General features: G+C 39.8%; 1 protein-coding gene across 2 annotated transcripts in view; it reads right to left on the bottom strand.

Annotated features, from left to right (window-relative positions):
* The window catches only part of LOC137380100 (FYVE, RhoGEF and PH domain-containing protein 3-like), a 263,386-nt gene that overhangs the window by 116,476 nt on the left and 132,229 nt on the right, over positions 1 to 14,681 (bottom strand). Inside the window, exons 1-3 of one of the 2 annotated variants that reach the window (XM_068051737.1) lie at positions 11,610 to 11,636; positions 10,764 to 10,953; positions 8,808 to 9,393 (exon numbers count right to left, since the gene is read on the bottom strand). In XM_068051737.1, the coding sequence (XP_067907838.1) occupies positions 8,808 to 9,393; positions 10,764 to 10,953; positions 11,610 to 11,631 (798 nt within the window). In that variant the 5' untranslated portion in view covers positions 11,632 to 11,636. Of the gene's footprint in view, positions 1 to 8,807; positions 9,394 to 10,763; positions 10,954 to 11,609; positions 11,637 to 14,681 lie in introns of those variants that run through there. The other variant, XM_068051736.1, reaches the window with a different exon arrangement.

Here is a 14,681-nt window from a genome sequence, read left to right as displayed (position 1 = left end):
AATAATATATTTTTAAAAAGCCAGTCATGCTCTGAAGTTATTGAATTCAATGTTGAGTCCGCAAGGACCGAATCGAAAGATCAGGTGCTGCCCCTCGAGCTTGCGTTGATGTTCACTGGATCAGGCCAAAGACAGAAATGCTGGCATGACAGCAGGAGGGGGGGGTGGGGGGAAGTGTCGAAATGGTAAGCAACCGGAAGCTCAGGGTCATGCTTTCGGACTGAACAGAGGTGTTCCGCAAAGCGGTCACCCAATCTGTGTTTGGTCTCCCCAATGTAGAGGAGACCACATTGTGAGCAGCAAATACAGTATACTAAGTTGAAAGAAGTACAAGTAAATGGCTGCTTCACCTGAAAGGAGTGTTTGGGGCCTTGGATAGTGAGGAGAGAGGAGGTAAAAGGGCAGGTATTACACCTCCCACGATTGCATGAAAAGGGGACGAGGTGTCAGGGGTAATGGAGTAGTGTCGCTGAAGGAACGATCCCTTCGGAATGCTGACCCACCCCCTCCCCTTCACTTGCTTAAAACCTAATTCTTTTCTAATCTTTGCCAGTTCTGATGAAAGGTCACAGACCTGAAACATTAACTGTTTCTCTCTCCACAGACACTGCCAGACCTGCTGAGCATTTCCAGCACTTTTTGTTTTTATTTTAGATTTCCAGCATCTGCAGTATTTTGCTTTTATATAAGACTGAATGTAAGTCAGGATAAGCTGAAGTTAATGGAGTGTAATAGATGGGAGGCAAGCCAAATCACTCTGGAATAAACGCGTCTGAAGGTGATAAAGGCATGATGTTTTAGCAAGAAATTGCAAATCAATGGTGTAAAAACCCAGCAAAAGCAAGGATTAAAACGGTTTCCCGAGAAAACGACACAGAATTAGAACTTACATTCAACAGCATTCCGTGCTCTAAATGCCTTCCTTTATTTATTGAATTTGTGCCTTTCCCCTTCTACTGCCCAGGGAAAAGCTCACAATAACATTGCACCCCTCCCTTCCCCGCTAACTCAGATTTCTTTCCTCTGCTGAAGGTAAAGACTCGCAAGCCAAGATTTCCACAGATGCTAACAAACCCCATTTTACAGCACCATGCCTGGCGACAAACATGAATTTTAAAGAAAACGAGATTTCAGTCCTGAAAGTGCCCTAAGATACATTTTTCAATGCATTCATAAGTACCTCAGTGAAATATGTGCGAGAATGACAAGAGTGAACAGTGGTCCTGACAATGGGATTTTCCAAGCCACCATGACTGAATTCAGAGTATTGGTCTAGATGATGTTTGAATTGGTAGCAAGCTCGTGTAAAAACGATACATTATTTTCTCAGTTACAAACGACTTCCTGCTGTAACAGTTCAGAAGTAAAGTGAGGTTCTCTCACCTTAGTTCCTAGTAGATGCAAATCAGTCCTAAATGGTGTTTGATTCAGCTTTAGGATTTGATGAGGGGAGAAAACTGGTTAATAAAATAGTTCCAAGGGTATATTTAGTAATAATACCAGTACATCTCTTGGATAGTTTATGAATTAAATACACTTAACTCAAAATTATCTGTTATAAATCCATTGTGTAACAGTTGCAATTAAATACTATAAATTAAAACTCTCAGGAGATGTTAGGGACTTAAGTTACTGTTATCATAATCTTTGCATTCTATCCTTGCACTTTCCCATTTCTCACACAGTTCACTTGTCAATAAGATGAATTGTCTATTTTTCTAATATTTCCTGCCAAATCTATAGACAGTGAGGTGAAAGTTTATACCATCTGCCACTGAGGCACCTGCTGTTTTCTAATTAGACCCATACTATTTCAGTTTTGCTCCATTTAATGTTAAAACTTAAATTAAATTTATGGCCCAGGTCCCTTGTTATTTCAAATGTATGGAGTACAATATTCATTTCATCTGGCCAAAATTGCTTTTTCATGAGTCATTAACAGTTTAAAAAGAAATCATTGTTCAAAGTTTAGGCATTAAATGCCTTCGACTAATTATAGATCTATCGAGTTTAAGAACATTAAGGTCAATCGATAGTGGAAAGAAAAAGGGGCGGCACAGTGGTCAGCACCGCAGCCTCACAGCTCCAGCGATCCGGGTTCAATTCTGGGTACTGCCTATGTGGAGTTTGCAAGTTCTCCCTGTGGGTTTCCTCCGGGTGCTCCAGCTTCCTCCCACATGCCAAAGACTTGCAGGTTGATAGGTAAATTGGCAGTTATAAACTGCCCCTAGTATAGGTAGGTGGTAGGGAAATATAGGGACAGGTGGGGATGTGGTAGGAATATGGAATTAGTGTCGGATTAGTGTAAATGGGTGGTTGATGGTCGGCACAGACTCGGTGGGCTGAAGGGCCTGTTTCAGTGCTGTATCTCTAAACTAAACTAAACTAAAATCTCACTTATTTTCATAATGAAGGTGAACAACCACCTAAATAAAAAAAGGACCACAAAACAGCCAAATACCAACATTTTAAATCCAATTGTATGGTCCATCATTGCACACTCTTCAACAACCACGTATAATATTGCACTAAGATTTCTGGGAGTTACTCAATACTACTACATAGTACTATAAAAACAATTGTTAGACTAAAACTATAGTCATGAAAATTAGGAAGTGACTCGTGTCAAATATGACAAAAAAAAATAATAGAACAGTGGTTATGAAATGATTTAATACTGCTTCAATTTTTCTTGTAAAGGAAACTGGTCTATTATCACATCACACTGCTGCTTGTAAGTATTCAGATGTGTCTCATAGAAAAACTTCATTTATTTTCTCGAGGGGATTACATTCTGCATACCAAGTGAAAGGTGTCAATGCTGTATAATGGAAAATATTTTCATTTTTGCTATCCAATGAGCACTCTTGGGTGAGAAAAAGCATACCCAGAAGCAAAGTAAAGCCTCCTTTTCAACAATGTCCTTTCATTCCAACCTCACATCACCCGTATTATCTCACAAATCAAAAAGATATACAGATGCTTTGCGTTAAATTCCAAATCCTGAGCCAGAATATTCTACAAATTAGTTTCTTAAAAGTAGGCTCAGATTATACAGGCAGATGCAATAGGAAAACACCAATGACTAAACTTTTTGTAAAAGCATTATGGTGATATTTACTTCCACATTGCTGACGTTAATTGTAAGTTCATAAATGGCTTGAAAATTTCACTTCAGAATAAGTTATGAAATGCCTGGCCTTCTTGCTTTTTTTTCTAAAAAAAACTCTTTAAACCTATAATAAAGTGTGATGATCACTTGCTATACACAAGATAGACATGTATATGTGCACACATGCATGACCTGCAGTGGTGCTGATGGTATATTGGATACCAAATAATGCACAATATATTATTCTGTTGGCACGGTTCCTTTAAGAACAGTCTTTTTTTTAAAAAAGTGAACAGTCTCAGATTATTCAGAGTTTAACTGGTCTTCAGGCTGCAGGTCATAACCCTGGCTTTGTCTTTTTTGAATTGTGATTGCTAATTAAGCTATGCAGATATTGTGACTGGTGTTTTCTATTCTTAGTCAGTGTCTCTGTATATTGAAAATGACTGCCTTTGTTCCCTTATAATTACTTTTCAAAGTTTCACACTTGCAGTGTGATGGACAGGAAATGTGAATTGGACAGTACAAGCATTTGGTGGCAAATAGTTCGTGCCAGTATTACTTGATTCCTGCATGAAAGTAGATAAGTACACCCAAATGCTGCAGCTACCATTTGAAGCATTGAGGGTATCAAAATACCTGAATCTGTGCAGCAAAACCTCAAATAGAAGAACTGCTGCTCATTATAAAATTGAAAACAGCAACAGAAGATGGCAGCTGATACCCGGTAGAATTTACAGCCGCATTCAGTGATAGCATACTGATTAGTCACATGGGGACAAGAACAGGTCATTTGACTTTTGGAGCTGTTCTACCTTTAAAATCCCAAATTTTACCTTTTCTCCTTATCTATAGCTTCCAAGGGAAGTGCATTTCATATTCTCTCAAACTTTTATATGAGGAAGTTATGTGGGTTTGTTTTTTGTAAAAATAACTTGCATTCTCAGATTATGTCCCCTTGTTTTAGATATTTCTATTGGAGGAATGAATCATTCATTATCCACCCCATCAATTCCATTCATTATTTTAAACACTTAAAACAGATCAACCCTTAACCTCCTCTGCAGGGAATATAATCCAAGTTTACTAAGTGTCTCTTCATAGCTAAATCCCTTTCAATCCAGGTATCATCCTGGTGAACAGTCAACAATAACTTGTATTTTTATAGCGTTAGCTGTTTATTAACTGTTTAATTGGATGCAGGTGGTGGGCTCCTATAAATAGGAACAGACTGGAACTGGGGTTTGAGTTTAGGAGGTCCACATTAGTAATGTGTATCTCTGAATAAATGCTTATAAAAGGGTGTAAAGATTGGCTCTGTTTTATCCTTCACCACTGGACTTTCTGGAGAGTAACATATAGCATCTTTAATAAAGTAAAATATCTCAAGACAATTCACATAAGCATAATCAGACAAAAAAAGACTAACACAGAAACAAAGGAAATATTAGGACATCTGATTAAAAGCTTGATAAAAGAGGTAAGTTTTAAGGAGGTAGTAAAGAAGACCGGAGGGAAGCAGAGGCAGAAAGGTTTAGAAAGGAAATTCCAGAGCTTAGGACCCAGACAACAGAAGGCACAGTCACGAAGAAAGCTGGGGTTGCAGAAGAGACCAGATTTGAGAGGAACACAGAGTTCTCAGGAGGTTGTAGGGCTCATAAAGGTTAGGGATAGGAAGAGCAAGGCCATGGAGAAATTTGAACAGAAGATGTTAAATTCAACAGCACCCAATGGAAACCTGTTCTTCTGTGTTTCTTGACTGCAAACTAGCCCTCCCCACCAATCCTGAGCCAATATAAGGGCCCATGTTTTTGAATGATGATATGAGGAAGCATATGGATGAGAAAGACATAGGAAGGCATCCAGTATAGCCAACTGGGGACTCCAGAGGTAATGATGCAGGAAGAAGAACAGGAGTCATTACAAAAGATTCTGTATGAAAAGATAAGAATGGAACCAGACGAGGGCAGTTCCACTCACCAGGAAAACCAAGGAGAGGCATTGGAGGAGGATGGTGTGTTCAACCATTTTAAAACCAGGAGACATGGCAAGAAAGGCGAGGAGTAATAGTTTACCATGGTCACAGTTGCATAGGATGTCATGTGTGTCTTTGCTTCGAGCTATTTCCATACTGTAGCAGAGCAGAAACCTGATTGGAGAGTTTCAAACATGGAGTTGTTGGAAACATGGGCACGGACCTGGGAGGCAACATGTTCACAAAGGTCTTTGGAGAGGAAAGGAAGGTTAGAGATAGGCTGGTAGTTGCAGGTATATCCAATTATTATTGTATCCTTCCTGAAGTGGAGCACTCAAAACAATATTCCAAATGAGGTGTGACTAGTATTGCTATATACAGTTGCAGTCAAACTGCCTTGCTTTCATATCAACTGCTTGTGATGAAGCCCAGAAATATCAGTCTTTCTTTTTGCATCGGACAGCTAGTTTTTAAAATGGCTTATTTACCCCCACCACGAAGCACTTACCCTTTTGACTATAATCCTATCTATTCCCCTTATGATACATCTGAAGTGCTCTATTTCATACTCTGTTACATTAAACTACATCCACCATTCTTCTCCAAATTGCTTAATCAATGTGCTTTTGCAGTTTTCTACTCAGTTCTTCACAATACTCGATACTTTATATCTTGGTAACTTCTGCAAAATTAGATATATTTCCCTGTATTTCCAAAGCTAGGAAGCAGAGTATTGAAAACAAAGTATATATTACAAGGACATATCCAACTCCATGCACCTCAACTTCTGTTAGCAATTGCTTGTGTGGAGCATTATAAAACACCATTTGAAAATCTGTGTATATGGCATTCATTAGCTATCATACAACTTAATTAGATTAGACATAATTTTATCAGCTTATGTAGAATCATAGCATGACACAGCACAGGATGCCATCATTCGGCCCAATCTGCCTGTGCCAGCTCTTTGGTGGAGCTATCCAACTAGTACCAATCTCCCGCTCTTTTCTGATAGCCCTGGAGATTTTTTCACTTTCCAATACTGATCCAATTCCCTTTTGAAAGTTCCTACTGAATCTGCTCCACCACCTTTCAGGCAGTGCATTCCAGATCACAACTTGTATTTAAAAAAAAGTTCTCTCATGTCAGCACTGGTTCTTTTGCCAATCACCTTAAATTTGTGTCCTCTGGTTACCAACCCCTCCTGCCACTGGAAACAGTTTCTCCTTATTTACTCTATCAAAACTCTTTCCATTATTTTTAATACGTCTATCAAATCTCTTCTTAACCTTCTCTGCCCCAAGGAAAACAATCTCAGCTTATGCAGTCTCTTCACATGACTGTAGTTCCTTATCCCTCGTACCATTCTAGTAAATCTCTTCTGTATCCTCTGAGGCCTTGACATCTTTCCTAAAGTGTGGAGCCTAGGATAGAACACAATACTCCAGACTAACTAGTGTTTTTATAAAAGTTTAGCTTAACTTCATTGCTTTTGTACTTTATGCCTCTATTTATAAAGCCCAGGATCCCATGTGACTTTTTAACAGCCTTCTCAACTTGTCCTGCTACCTTCAATGATTTGTGTACATATCTCTGCTCCTGCATCCCCTTTAAAATTGCATCATAAAGTTTATATTGCCTCTTCGTCATTCTTTCTACCAAAATGCATCACTTCACACTAAATTTCATCTGCCATGTGTCTGCCCAGTCCTCCTAAAGTCTGTTATTACCTCTTCATTGATACACCACTCAAATGTAGTAAACATCAGAAAACTTTGCTCTGTATACCCAAGTCCAGGTTATTAATATACATCAAACAGAGCAAATTCCCACTTACTGTATATGATTTTGGTCTCCTGACCCAAGGAAGGACACATTTGCCCTGGAGGGAGTGCAACAAAGGTTCACTAGACTGGTTCCTAGGATGAGGGAATTACCCCATGAGAGAGTGAGTAGACTAGGCAGATATTCCCTAGAGTGAGATGATCTAATTGAAACATAAAACTCTTAAGGAGATTGATAGCGTAGATGCTGAGAAAATGTTTCCCCTGACTACGGAATCTAGAACATGGAGTCACATCCCAGAATAAGGGGTCAGCCATTTAAGACTGAGATGATGAGACATTTTCTTCACTCAAAGGGTTGTGAATTATTGGAATTGTCTACTCCATAAAGCTATAGATACTCAGTTGTTGAGTATACTCAAGACAAAGGGCAATTTTTGGGTACGAAGGGAATTAAGAGATCTGGCAATGGTGCAAGGAGGTGGAGTTAAGGTACATCAGCCATGATTTTATTGAATGGCAGAGCAGGCTGGAAGGGCCAAATGGCCTACTCTAGCTCCATGTTATGTTCTTACTGTCCCTGATGATGGATTCTAGTACTTTTCCCCACTACTGATTGTAAACCTGTAGTTAGTTGAATAAAGATGCATAATTTGCTACAATCCATACGAATCTAGTGAGCTTTGGAAGGTTCCAACTAATGCATCTCAAATGTTCTCCTCTATTCATTTTAATATTCTCAAATAGAAACCATATGGGCCTGGAGGTCTGCCTGACTTCAATTCCATTATTTTAGCCATTACAGATTTTTTCTAACTATATGAATGCCTCTAAGTGTATCCCCTTCACTAACCTTTACATTGCAACAGTTCAAGAAGGCAGCTCACTACCCACGTTCTCAAGGGCAATTAAGATGGGCAACAAATGCTGGCCTTGCCAGCACTGCCCACATCCCATGAAAGAAAAAAAAATATATTCTGCATGTCTGGTATTGCATCCTACTTCTCCACTATGAATGTAGTAAAATAATATTCATTAAGCAAACCTCGCATGTCTGTATCCTTTACGAATGTCGCACCAAAATTTGATCTTAATGGGTACATGCCCTCATTTACCATTCTTTTCAATCCTGATGTGCTTATGAAAAACTCTAATTATCCATGACACAATCTACAAGATTTTTCATACACCCTTAGTCCTCATTCTTTTGGTCTCTTCATTGGTTTCCACAATTTTCCCACTCCTTGTCCTTGTCATTATTCCTTGCTCTTAAATAAGGCTTTTATTTTTTGTTTAACAGTAGTCCTAACCACTCATGAACCATGGCTGCATCACCATAGCATTTCATTTTGTCTTCCAGTGGTCATGCACTTTGTAGTTTTGGCCATGATTATGCCACCCTTGCAACTCAGTAGGTAGCTGAACTGCTGTTGTTGGACGGAGCATGTCACACTGGGAAGGTCCTAGCATCAGGATCAATTGTGTTATCTCCTATAATTGAATAGCCTCTGCAGCACCCATTGTTCAAATTCAGAACAGAAATGTAAAGGAAGAACACTGAAGAAAGGAGTAGAGGAAAACTGATTGATGAGTTTACATTTTCATACTGCACAGGCTTTTTCCAAACCTCAGTATACGTTCCCTACCCAGGTTCAAGTTAACAGTTGTGTTTGTAAACACAAGGCAAATATTTCAGAAATATTTAAGGGAATTAATCAGAAAATTGATGTATTATTTTCTTTGTTCATTGTAGCAATTGTTATCCCTAATAATACTAATTTAACTACAAATTGTGTTTCTCTCAGTTTGCGACTGCAGACCTGGATTTCTAAACTGTATTGCACATGAAAGACACACTATTTAGTGTGTTACGTTCAACATAATCAAATGCTTTCTGTACCCACATTTGATAAAATCTCTGGAAATAACATTTTACCTTGATCGTTTCTGGCTGTTCAATTTTCAACACTTCTGCTGGTTCATTTTCTTCACTGCTGCCCTCATCCATATCACTATCATCATCATCCTGAGTGGAATCTCTCTTTTGTTGTATTTCAGAAGCATCACCAGGTTTTATCTCTGCAACATTTTCATTCTCAACAGAATTGACATTTTTTTTCTCCTCCATGCCTTCTTCATTGGGAAAAACTTCACCTTCTCCACTACACGAGGGACTATCAATCCCACTGTCTCTGTTGGGTATTTTACCATTCGCATTTTGCTCTAGAGTAGACTCACCAATTTCAGCTGCAGCATTTGCCTCTTGAGTCCTACTGATGCCCGTAAAGTCATTGTCTTTTATATCATTCTCTGTTATTGTAACGATATCCTCATTTGAATGTTCCATCACTTCCATGCCTATTTCAGTTTCATTCAAATCAGTTTTTTCTGTTGTACCCTCAGCTGAGCCTGCTGGCTCCAACTCATTGTCAGATGCTCCACATTCAGTGGAGTCCTGAGCTGGTTCCATTTTAAGGGATAAAATCAGCTGATTTCTTTTAGTGATCTCTGGACTTAGTTGCCTGCAGTAACACATTGACATTTCACATAGATGCAAATAATTTGAACAGATTCTATTAAATCTAATACAAAGGCAAAAATACTACAGATGCTGGACATCTGAATTATGAACAGAAAATGCTGGAAATACTCAGCAGGCCAGGCAGCATCTGTGGGGAGCGATCTCTCTCCACACATGCTGCCTGGCCTGCTGAGTATTTCCAGCATTTTTTATTTATAGAAATATCTTTTTGAAACATAGAAAGAATCACAGCACAGAAGGAGGCCATTTGGCTCATCGTGCCTGTGCCAGTTTATATTTCTATTAAATCTAAATTTGTATCATGTTGATTTTTTTTAAACAATACATACATCAACGTTGCCTACATACACATCAACTTACAGGAGGTAAAAAAAAGTGTAAGAAAAACTATTCTCTTTCCATCAAATAAGTGGTATTAACATTATTAGTTCATCCGGCCAACAGCAAGTTTCTGTGGACATTACTAACTTTAGTATTATCCATGGATTTAGAGGAGAGATAAAACCCTGGGCAGTTCATTTCTAATTTCTACACATCACTTCAGGAAACAGAGGCTGGATTCAGCCATTTTAACCAAACAACAAAATGCGATTCTCTCATTCGTCAATAACTGGTTCGAATAAAAGACTTCATATTTTTACGTATCAAATCAGTGTTCTGCTTACTGGATTGGTTATGCCTTATAAAAATACAAATGTTTAAGCATTTAGAATAATTGAGTGAATCCAACATAAGGAAATAAGACTAATATTTGAGGCACAATGATATTATTTTGAGGAATCATTCCAAGAGACTCATTTACTTATATAGCTATATAGAATAAAAGGGCAATGGTTCTGGAAAAACTCAAAATTAGCCCTATTTTAATGAGCATAGCTAAAAGCTGATTTAATTTTAAATGGTGAAAACATTTTCTTTAATTGAAGGAAATATTGCTTTCTTTATATAATAGATGGTCCAACTTTGGTTCGTGAACATGAATACAAATAATTTTATTTCTCATTAGAAATTTAAGTAAATATTTTAAGAAATAACTTGAAGATTGCCCATTTTTCAATGAAACAAGTAACAAATTTACAAATGTAGCCATTTTCAGCTTTCAGAAAATCCTTTAACTGTTTCCAATATGAGTTTAATTGGATTACAAAATGTAAATTAAGTATTTAACTAAGTGCTTAAACAACCCAGCACTGGTGGTACTGAGCTCTGGTCCCACCCTCTGTGATCTCACTTACTGCAACAAAGTGACAGAAAAACACAGGCTCTGACACACATTATCCAAGATGCTTCAATAGCATTTTTAAAACTCAGCAAAATAGGGCTTTTAATTCGGTAGACAGAATCGCTTACCTGACACTTTCGAATTTCTCAATAAGTGAGGAGACACAAGACAACACTGTTGTTTCTTTGCTCTCAGCCTTTGAATAGGTGCTCTTGGTTAGCTTAGGGTCAGCCGGCAAAGGCCTTGATGGAGCTGGAGGAATCAGCTGAAATGGTTCTTCGTGCCACAAGGTTTGAAGATGGACAGGCTTAGGAGGTACTAACATAAAAATATGGACAATTATTTAATGCTGAAGTTCTTCTTTACTATTCACCTTTTGTCTTCATAAATCACTTCTTGTCAAGTGCAGACCAGCAACAAGTTTTCATTTATCACACTCCAGGTTTCTGCTTTATGCTGCAAGATCCCATAACATACCCTGAAAGCAACCAATCGCATTCTAACTGTACGTCTGGTGAAACATTCCTCTACTATACTCCATTTTTAACCTGTCATTTAGAGACATATCATACCACGTCCAACGTTTAGAAGTTGGACTTGTGCTTCCTTGTTGCTAGAACAGGAAGTACTGAAAACGATAAAAAAAAGTGTGGTTTTTTTTAACTAAGTAATGGCACAGCAGTGCCCAAGGCAAAGAAGTCAAGTAGTCGAACAATTCACTTTAATTTAGTTATATTCATGGCAATGGAAGAAAACGTCAATTATTTTATTTTGCATTAATAGATTATTACATAGTGGGATGTTTGTTATAGCACTGCTCCTAATTTTGCGATAAAGCAATTAGTGTACTCTGCACATGTCTTTCTGTGGGTATGCTGAACTCCTCCACAGCTTCCTTCCTCTTTCTGGTTCTGATGTTTTTTTCCTCATAGAAATACTATACTGAATTCAAAGTTAACTGTTCTAATCAATACCTTCAGTAAAATACTGGACCATCTGTAAGAATGACAAAAAAGCAGCAAAACAGCAGCTCAAGTATTTTGCTATTTGATGTTGCTTATTTATTTGCATATGAACCAGTCTTAACAGTTTTACGTAAGCAGTAGCCATAGCAACGCATTTACAATTTGAGGTGTTGTTAAAATTGGGCAGCGATAAGATGAAAGCAATTGTACCGTAAGGCAGTACCATGCAAAGCTTATGAACCTATTTTGAAAGCATCACAAGCCACGTCAGCTGGTATCAGGAAGGGAACTGAGATATAATGCTTTAAAAATTGTACTGTTTTGTGACCTCGCTAACCGAGTGAATAATTTCAACTAATATTTTCACCTTGCTTATTTAAATCACACCTTGCAAAACAGATAGTCAATTTTGATCAACAAATAAACCAATTTAAGATTTAAAAAAATAGACTTGGGTGGTGCGGGGGGGGGGGGGGGGGGGTGAAGGGGAAATGGAGAAAGAGAGAGAGAATATAAAGAGCAATTTAGAAATAGGAAAGATGATCAAATGTCAAAATCATGGATGACAGTTGCTTTGTGCCCACAGCTAAATATGATGGATTGCAAATTAGTTGTGTATATTATGGTTATATTTGGGCCCATTGAAAGGTTTATAAATCTTCTAAGCAAGTCAAAATTCTTTAAATACAGTCCAACCATATGCAAATTATTACCTCATATTAGGGGGAGGCTGTCTGAGAATTCCAATGTATGGCAAATTTCATTTCTAATCAATACAATCGAGTCTATCACTGGATCCATATGATCCGCAAGCTTTGTCTAGATGTCAGATCTTATTTTGTTTAATTATTCTTCTGAAATGCAAATACTTTGTCTCATGCAAAACCAATACAGTAAACTTCAAATTGAATAGGTAAATGAAATCATCAAGACAATATTATTACAATGGACAGTGTGTGTGAAATTTGTTGCGAAGGTAATTATTCTTGGATCAAATTTCCATCATCAGAATCAGCTAACTGAAAAACTTCAAACTAAGCATGTATTGATGGACAGCTTATCTTTAGTCCAAAACTTAAAAGTTTAAAATATGAAACCACATCAATTGCCAAATGGATAGGTGTCGTGTTATACTTATCTGGCGGGGGAAAGACCATAATCAGTGGCTTTTGATCCTGTTCCAGGTAAGTTTTGAGCAAAATGGCTGTAACCAATTCGAGAGCTTCAGGCCAGGGACTGCGTAACACTGTTCGGGTGGTGGTGAAGGATAATGAAGGAGGTGCACCTGTTGACTGTACCGTCTTCATTAAGAAAATCCTTATTGATTGCTGTGGATTCCAAGTTACAGACATCTTCTGTCTGCAGGATCATGCCCAGCGGTGGATATTTCGATGTGATGTTCAAGAATGCATCAAGTTCCTGAAGGATGTTCAAGGAGAGGGGAAAACCAGATGCTGCTGTTGATCCTCACAGTGCAGCCACTCTTTACGCTGCCATCGCAACATGACCGGGTGGTGACAATCCACCTCTACAACCCCCATGCTCCTGGCGTGGATGTACTCACCTTCCTCGCCAGGTACATCGAGGTGGCTGGCAGCAGCACTGATGTCAAGGACCCCTTTGGGATTTGGACCAGGAAGCGGCAGGTCAAGGTCACCTTGAAGGTCGATGCCAACAGAGCCATCATCCATCCTCCCTCCAGCTTCGCTATCGGGGAAAGCTGAGGCTTCTTGGTCTATGCGGAGCAGCCCAGAGTTTGTCGTACCTGTGGCAAATCTGGTCATGTGGCTGCCAACTGCAGCAGAGTCGTCAGCAAGAACTGCAAGAAGAAAGGCCATCAGGCCAAGGACTGTAAACAGAGTAAGTGCTGCAAGCTGTGCAGTGGGACAGGCCACCTTTACAAAACCTGTCCCAAACGCTGCCTCAGTTATGCACAGACAGCAAGGACCAAGGAAAAGCCGGCAGAAGGAATGGTGAACATGTCTGGTGCTGTGAAAGAGACAAGCAATCCTGCCCGCAGCGAGGAATATCTATTTGAGAAGGAGAAAAAAGGGGAGGCAGATGCAACTAGCGACACAACACTTACCCCATGCCCGGAAAGTCCTCCTCTACAGACAGAATCAATGGAGGAGGCAGCACATGGACAAACTGGTCAGTGGCAAGTGGTAAAAAGGCAAACCACAAAGAAGAAGCCTACAAAAAAGGAACAGGTCACTACCCAAACCAGTGGCAAGAGGGGGCTACCGTCTGAGACAGACCAAGGCAGTTCCTCCTCATTGGACGAGAAAGAGCCGGAAAGACGGCACCTGCAGAAGAAGTGGCAGAACTCAAAGGAGCTGGAAGAGCAAGCCCCCAGCTTCAGGGCACTGGAAGCTGTGATGGGCCCAGTGCACCCCAACCCCAAAGTGTTGAACCCAGCGAGATGCCCAGTGCACCTCAGCCCCGGGAGACCGAGAGCAGCAAAGTGTCTGGCGCACTCCAGCTCTGGGAAGCCAGGAGCAGTGGTGTCTTCGAGGAGGGACAGAGGGGAAAGACACCGCCAGCAGAGGACAGCCCAAGCCTTGCTGCCTACAAGACCCCCACCAATTTCACCCTAGCGAAACAAAACCCCCCCATGAGTAACCAGAAGGGGTTTCTGAGCCCAACGAATGTGAAGCAGCTTGTGTACACTATGGGTATGCAGGAACATACCCAAGGACTGGGAACAGCAAGGACACCTGGTGTGGTAAGCAACACCCAACCTTAAAACGGGTATATAGATTGCTTTGATTAACGTGCGTAGCATTGAATCCACTTAGCGATGTGTTTTGACCTTGGACTACCTCGCCAAGGTCAAAGCTGGCCTGCTGTTTCTGCAGGAGTGTGGAATTCCACACCTCAGCACCTACAGGCAATGGCTGCGATGATGGCACCATGGGCCATCAATCTAGTCGGGGGGTAATGATTCCCATTCCTCTGGTCTGGGTATTCTGCTGTGGGGAGGCAACTTCACCATCTCCAAAGTTAAGGAGGTGGTGGCGGTCGCCTCCTCTTGGCAGATGTAATGTACAACAGTGCTCCGCTCCAGTTAATCAACATGTA

The sequence above is a fragment of the Heterodontus francisci genome, chromosome 19 (genome assembly GCF_036365525.1).
Source record: "Heterodontus francisci isolate sHetFra1 chromosome 19, sHetFra1.hap1, whole genome shotgun sequence".
Lineage (NCBI taxonomy): Eukaryota > Metazoa > Chordata > Chondrichthyes > Heterodontiformes > Heterodontidae > Heterodontus > Heterodontus francisci.
Note: the sequence above shows the minus strand (reverse complement) of the source record. Positions and strands in the feature narration are given on the sequence as shown.